The 7,866-nt window shown below is 39.9% G+C and overlaps 1 protein-coding gene across 1 annotated transcript in view; it reads left to right on the forward strand.

Moving 5' to 3' along the window:
* FCRL5 (Fc receptor like 5) overlaps positions 1 to 7,866 on the forward strand; it is a 55,403-nt gene that overhangs the window by 3,150 nt on the left and 44,387 nt on the right. Inside the window, exons 2-5 of the mRNA XM_007458047.1 lie at positions 4,068 to 4,088; positions 5,341 to 5,595; positions 6,664 to 6,936; positions 7,226 to 7,503. Coding sequence (XP_007458109.1) covers positions 4,068 to 4,088; positions 5,341 to 5,595; positions 6,664 to 6,936; positions 7,226 to 7,503 — 827 coding nt within the window. The remainder of the gene's footprint in view (positions 1 to 4,067; positions 4,089 to 5,340; positions 5,596 to 6,663; positions 6,937 to 7,225; positions 7,504 to 7,866) is intronic.

Here is a 7,866-nt window from a genome sequence, read left to right on the forward strand (position 1 = left end):
ATACAGAATTGTTGTAAGTTTACCCTTTTGACTGTGTGGCTGACTGGGAGCTCTGGCACACTGCTGCTGCCCAGCCTCACAAGAGAGTATCATACCACATATTGCTGGCCCAGGAAAAGATCAAAATTCAAAGTTCAAAGTATGTTTTCTACCAAATGCATATTGCTTTTGCACCATCACAAAGCTGAAAAATCATGTCAAACCATATATATACTCACCTTTAACAGTGAATTTTATAATTTCTTGTGTTTTCATGTTGCTAGTTAGTGTCCTTTAATTTCAACTTGATGAACTTCCTTTAGCTTTTCTTTACAACAGGTTTTATGGTAGTTAACTTTCCCAGCTTTTGTTTATCTTGGGAAGTCTTTATCTCGCCTTCATTTTCAAAGGACAGCTTTGCCATGTATCGTACTTTGGGTTGGCAGGGTTTTTTCTTTCAGTATTTTAATTATCCCACTCTCTCCTGATCTGCAATTTTTCTACTGATAAATCCACTTTAGGATTATTAGGGTTCCCTTGTGTGTGATGAGTTGCTTTTCTTCTGCTGATTTCAAAACTTTCTCTTTGTCTTTGACTTTTGAGAGTTTGATTATAATATGTCTTGGACCTTTTGATGTCTAGCTTATTTGGGATCCTTTGGGAATCGTGGATCTAGATGCTCAATTCCCTCCCCAGATTTGGGAATTTTTAAATTATTTCTTTAAAGAATCTTTCGCTCTTATTCTCTGCTCCTTCTGGGACTTCAATAATGTATATATAGATTGGTTTAATGTTATCCCATAAACCACCTAGATCGTCTTCACTCTTTTTCGGTCTTCTTTCTTTCTGTTCCTCTAACTGGGTAATATGAAATGGCTTGTCTTTGAATATACTGATTCTTTCTCCTGCATGATCACTTCTGCTATTGAAGGTGTCTATTGAATTTTTGAGCTTAGTCATTGTATTCTTTAGCTCCAAGATTTCTGTTTGGTTCTTTTTTGTTTTCTATTTCTTTGTTAAGCTTCTCATTTTGTTTATCTCTTGTTTGTGGATTAATTTACTTGTCTGCTTTTTCTTATAGTTCATCGAGCTTCTTTAAGACTATTATTTTGAAATGTTAGTCAAGCAGTTCATGGATCATTAGGGGAGTTACTGGAGCTTTATTAGTTTCCTTTGATGTTGTCATATTTGCCTGACAAATATGACCTGTGCATTGATGTCTGTGAATTTAGAAAAGCAGACGCTCTTTCTGGTATTTACTTGTTTGAACTGCTAAATACTGTTGCTTCTTCCATGAACTTAGAGGACTGCCTCCAGGATCATGGTTGAGCTTGGCTGGAGCTGGATCTCACTGTTATTGCTGGGTCTGCATTTGGGTCTGAAGTTGGCAAGCCTGTTACCAAGGGCATGGATGGGTGTGATTTCTGCTAGGTCCCTGAGCATTCTCTCATTGGGTTGTTTGGCTGGTCCCTGGGCAGTCAGGACGTCCCTGAACTTCAGTAGAGTAGTACTGGAGTTTGGTCACAGGATGACTTTAAGGACCACAGTCAAGTTCAAGACATGAAGTTCTGTTGTCAGGGGTGATTACAGGTGTGGCTTTCACTGGGTCCCTGGGTAGAACACTGGGCAGGCAAGACTGCTTTGGACTACAGTCGAGTGGGACTGGATCTCGGTCACAGAACTGCTTCAGCAATAGAACTCAGGTCTGAGGCTGGTGGGCTTGCTACCAAGGGCATGGATGAGCATGGATTCCTCAGCAGAAAATGCTGGTGGCAGGACCATGGACAAGTGGAGCTAGAGTTGAGTTTACAGGAGAATAAGGCAGCTTTCAGTCTATAGCTGGGATCATAGTCAGTGAGTCTTCTACCAGTACATGTGCTTGTCTTCTCAAAGTGGCCCTCCTTGGTCTTGGGCTCCAATGGGGTTTCACAATCTCTAGATCTCAAAGCTCTCAGTTTTTTTTTGTAGATGGCTGCCAAAACTTTGTTTCTGTAGAGGGTGGAGACAAAGACTAGAGACCTCCTCTTCTACCATCTTGCTCATGTCACTCCCAACATGTGACATTCTCTTTGTGCCTGTGGGTGTGTATAAGTCTATCAATTCACACATATCAACTGGTTCATTTTTTACCAAAGTTGAAAATATTAGAATAAAACATATTTGTTCAACAAATTATTTAGTAACATTAATACACAGCACTATGCTAGGTGCTGAGAATGATGGGAAGACACGGGAGGCAGCATTTCTGTGCTTAGGAAGCTCATGATATAGAAGGGCCTTCAACAAGGCCAATGTACAAGAAATATCTATGTAACAAGATCTCAGTTAAACAATTGTCCAAGCAAAGTTACCAATGATCATAAAAGTGGTTAACAAACTATATGCCAAGTAGCTGGTAATGACTTCATGAAACAGATAGACAGTAGGAGATGGAGGGGGCAGGGATGAGGTGCAGCACAATGTGAGAAAAAAAGACCCCATAGTTGGAAGCTGCATGGAATACTCCAGAAATAGGAAGCACATCCTAGTGTGGCACCAAAACAAAGGAGCAGGATAGGGTAATGGCCAGGAACATGTGCTTTGGGGTCAAACAGGATGGGTTCAAATAAATGGGTTAAAAACTCAATTCTGCCCTTAACAGCTACTTAAACAGTTTCTGGTCTGTAAAATGGAGATAATCATAGAACTTTCCTCATAGGGATAGTTAAGATTACATGAAATAATGTATGTGAATATCTACCACAGAGAATACACTCAGAAAAATATTAGCTACTTATAAAACAATACAAATCCATGGTGCCAAGATATTTAGAAAATAGCAAATAATCCATTGCTCTGATTATAACACTTAGGTTTGGATTACTTCTCATCATTCCCATGTGTACAGGGATAATATCCCTTTTGCTCACTGCTGGATTTCCATTGCCTTGTCCAGTTCCTAGATACAGTTGGCATTCCACAAATTTCTGTTGAATGAATGAATCAAATCTCTCCCTCATCTGGAATGTGTAATCAGTTTACAAACTAGTCAATTTTGCCTCCTCTGCCTCTCCAGTATCCCTTTCTCAAACCCGTATCCTCCCGAGTAGAAATACTTACTAATGTAGTACTTTAATTAATTCATTACTCAATAAATGTTTACGAAATGTCTCTTATAAAGCAGGCACTGTTGTAAATTCTGCGTGATATTTGGTGAACATGAGAAGACCCTGCTTTCACATAGCTTCTATTCTAGAGAAGGGAAAGTAAACAAACAAAGTAAACAAGCAAAATAATTTCAGATAAACATTCTGAAGAAAATTAAATATCATCATCTCTTGCTCTGCCTTCCGTCCAGTCCTTCTGCTTTACATCTGCCAGAGTGCTCCAATAAGTTACAACTTTTAATCTTGTCACTTTCCTACTTGAAACGTTTCCATGGCTCCCTGTTACTTTTATGATGAAACCATAGCTACATACCATCCATAACTTAGGCCCTGCCTATCTGTCTAATTTGATTTCCCCTAAACTCTCTACCTTCCAGAACCACTCCGGCATTCAACTTCTAAACACCAGTGCTATTTCTTCACATCTGTGCCCTTTCTGTCTTAATTACACCCCCCCATCAGCTCTTGCCACACACAACACCTTTGCCTGGCTGACTCCTATGTTCACATTCAGTCTTCTCAAGCATCACTTCCTTCAGGTATCTTTCATGGTCCACCCACCCTCTTTGCCACACACTGACTCACATACACAGACCCTACATACTGGGATGGGTGACCCTTCTGCCTTCAAGATGCCCATGTGTATTTCTGTTACTGCACTTATACCCTGTATTATAATTATATTATTTTGCTTCGGGTTTCTGTTTATCCCACCAATCAACTTCTTTTATCAGATACCATTTTTTATTCATCTTTTTTATTCACGCTTTAGTCCAAGCACAATGACCAGTATAAATAGACATTTGACAAATGACTATTACATTAAAAAATAAATTTTAATGAAAGAAATAATAAATGAATGAAAAAAAAAACAAGCATTCCCTTTGAAAAGCCAAAGGTTCCTTGCTCTGTGCTCATCTCTGCCTCTTTATATTTTTACAGCTCCTGTCGGTGGACAGTTTGGTGAGTTCTCCTTTCTTATGTACTTCAGTGTCCCTGGATAAGAGTGTCTCCCTAATAAATATGAAATATTTGTGATGATTGCCTGAGGATCTCTAATATCTCCTGTTTCTCTTGCTGAGGTCGGCAAAGATGTGAAAGTGTCACCTGGTCTATTGGCATTGCCCAAGAACTAGGATAGCCATGTGGTCATCCTCTGACGCTCCCTGGAAGAAGCAGCAAATGTACAAGAAACTCCTGGCCTTCACTAGGTCCTGCCCTTACTCTTATTGCAAATGGACCCCAGATAAGAAGGCAGGACATCTTAACTCCATATCAAATGTGCAGGACTTGGGATAAGACGTTCTCCAATCAGCAAGTCTGCAAAACTTCTCTGAAAACATCACACTGTGGAGATACCAGTGGGAATGTTGCATTCTCTAAAGTTTTAGGAGTAAAATCCTCCAGGAAATGTGTAGGGAGCATAAGAACATCCAACAAATGGTCTCTTAAAAGGAAGAAATGCACAAAAAGAGGAGATTGAGGGAGAAGACAAATTGTCTGTATCCCACATTTTTTTTAAGTTCTAACACTTAATTGCCAATCTTTTGGGTCAGAGAGTATTTTGGATATTTGAGGACTCATAAATAGCAAGAACTCACTATCACCTCTCTCCTGTCCAAAATCAGCTGCCCAGTGTTTCATCCTTAATTAGATCACCTCTGGATTCTAGCTAACAACTTGTCCATTCCTTGCTCTACCACAATTAGCTATGATGGGATTTTTCTGAGCATTTCCTGGGCATAATCTATAAGATGAAGGTGTTAGACAAGTTAATCTCTCAAGCTTTTTCCAGTGCCAAAATCTTAATATGATTTATCCTTTTTTGGAAAGTGCAAAATTGTGATTTTAACAACTCCCTGGGAAGTTCTTATGAGTTTATGAACATGATGAAGTGGCAGGGGCAGGGGATGACATTTCCCAGGATCCAATTCCATAACAGACTAACCTACCATTTTTTTCCCATTGACATATGGCAGTGAACCTTGCCTGGTATCACCCTCTTGAAATCATTTTGCTCATTGTCATCCCCTCAGCAATCACTTTCTGCTGGGTGATTGTTTTAGTTGAAACACAGACTTGAGCAATCAGTGACCTTCCCAGGGGGATTTCTTAGGGATTCTCCAAAGCCAGGACCTCCAGTCTGGGCCTCACAAACCACTGTGATGGGGACTGCAGGCCACTCCACCTCAGATTCTTTCTCTTTCATCCACAGCAACTGAACCAAAATCTGTAATTTTCCTCCATTCTCCATGGACCACTGTCTTCCAAGGAGAGAATGTGACACTGACTTGCAAAGCGTTTCACTTGGATGCATCAGAGAAAATAAAATGGTACCGTTGGTATCTTCTGGGAGAAATACAAAGTGAAACCTCAGGAAACACCCATGAGGTCCATGAATCTGGAGATTACAGATGCCAGGCCCAGGACTCACCCCTGAGTAATCCTGTGGGCTTGCTCTTTTCTCCAGGTGGGAAAGAAATCAAAGAAAAAAGTTTAGAAATAATAAAGTTACCCAGAACTCAGCTATATTTACTAATTCAAAAGCTATAGAAATAGGGCCCAGGAATTTATATATTTTACAAGCTGCTCAGGAAAAAGGAAATTTGAGAAGCAATTTATCTGAATGGTTTCTGAAACTATGTATAGTTTGAGGCTTATAAAATTTATTTGGAATAATAATCTACATGAGGATTTGTTAATATTTGACAGATAGCTAGATAGTTAGATAGATAGACAGAAATTTCCATTTCTGTCCCAAAGCCACCTGTTTTGAGTTGAAGCAGTATCTTTCTAGTTATAATGCTCTTTAATTTAGTGAACAAGGAAGCAGTATAGTAGCAAAGAGCTAAGAGCTTCTTTGACCTGACAATTCCCCTCTTAAGAATTTACCTACTGAAATAATCATAGATATACACAACCAAAATTGAAGAACATTAAATGGTCAAGAAAAGAAAACTCATTAAATAAATTACCTTACTGCCATTGTAGGAAAACTCTGTGGTCATTGAAAACCAGATTAGGGAATGATATTGATGACATAGGAAAGTGTTCATAGCAAAGTAAGTGAAAAGCAACTTATCAAGTAGATAAATATTTTAATTTCATAAAAAGGAAAGAAATACACACAGACTCTCATATACATGTACATAGAAAAAAGAACTTGAAAAAATCTGGGTGGTGAGATGACAAGATTAATTTACATTTCCGTTTACAAAATTTTCTCAAACATATGTGTTCCTTTTAAAACCAGAAAAAAAGAGGGATTTCCCAGGTTGTCCAGTGGTTTGGACTCCACACTTCCATTTCAGGGGCATGGGTTTGATCCCTAGCTGGGGAACTAAGATCCCGCAAGCCGCGCATCATGGCCAAAAAATAAAATAGATAGATAGATCGATAAGACCAGAAAAAAAGAAATGATAATTATTTTAAGAATCCTTTTTCCTAGTCCCTTTCTTATAAAATCTATTGGAATAATAATGAAAAGAAGGGAGAAACAATCAGATGAAACAAACAACTGTCCATGTGTTTCCTACAGCCAACCTGATCCTGCAGGCTCCACTTGATGTGTTTGAAAAAGAATCTGTAATTCTGAGATGCCGAGCAAAGGCAAACACAGTACTGAAAACTATAAAGCTGTACAAGAATGGAAAAGTCCTGGAAGATCACACTATGGAGATACCAGTGGAAATGTTGATTGACTTCCATATTCATCAGGCAAGTCTGAAGGACAATGGCAAATATCACTGTACTGGAGTTAAGGAAAATGATCAGTTGGTTTCTTCAAACTCGGTCAAAATCGAAGTCCAAGGTAAAGCCTTCATTATTTTGTGAAATAAGTTAGTCTAAAGGAGGACCCCTGAGATTGTAGAGGATAAAGAGGGTGGACTGTAATACCATTGAACCTCAGGGCACAGTCCTACAAGGAACAGAGAAAGTACTACTGTGCTTTGGGCTGAAGGATATTAGTAATCAAAGGTGGCATCTCTTCTGCCTGCCTTTGTATGCTCTGCTTGCTCGTGCTGAGGATGAACTGTGTTTTTCTCCAGAGCAGTTACAAGCCTCACTGCTCCAGGGACTGTTTTGATTCTTCTCTTTAGAGCTGTTTCCACGTCCTGTGCTGAGAGCCAGCTCCACCCAGCCCACTGAAGGAGGAGAAGTGACTCTGACCTGTGAGACCCAGCTCTCTCCACAGAGGTCAGATGTCCAGCTCCAGTTTCACTTCTTCAGAGACAGATGGTCCCTGGGGTCAGGCTGGAGAAGCTCCCCAGAATTCTGTATCCCCACCATATGGAGAGAAAACTCAGGGTCTTACTGGTGCCAGGCACAGAGCATGACTTCCTCTGTCCAGAAACAGAGCCAGAGATTACAGATACAGGTGAAAAGTAAGTGTTAGTGAGGTGAGACTTGCTGGGGCTGGGGCTGGGAAGAGCTGGGCAGAGTGGCACAACAGTTGTTTATTTTTTTCTTTCAATCCCATGAGATACAACTCTTTCTTTTTCTTCTGAAGTTTCTCTTCCTTGACACCATTTTATTTTTCCTGGTAGGCCTATGGGCTATGGCAGAGCTCTCCGACTGGGCTGGATGGACTCTGCTCAGCCAGATGGACAGATTCCTAGAATGCTAGATCCCTGGAGCAGAGCACTTAAGAATAAAAAAGCAAAGGACAAGAGATTGGGGAGTAAATAGTTTCAACTTGCTGTCTTTAAGGATGGTGTTTTACCCAGGATTACTTTTCCCT

The sequence above is a fragment of the Lipotes vexillifer genome, unplaced genomic scaffold (genome assembly GCF_000442215.2).
Source record: "Lipotes vexillifer unplaced genomic scaffold, Lipotes_vexillifer_v1.1 scaffold238, whole genome shotgun sequence".
Taxonomy (NCBI): Eukaryota; Metazoa; Chordata; class Mammalia; order Artiodactyla; family Lipotidae; genus Lipotes; species Lipotes vexillifer.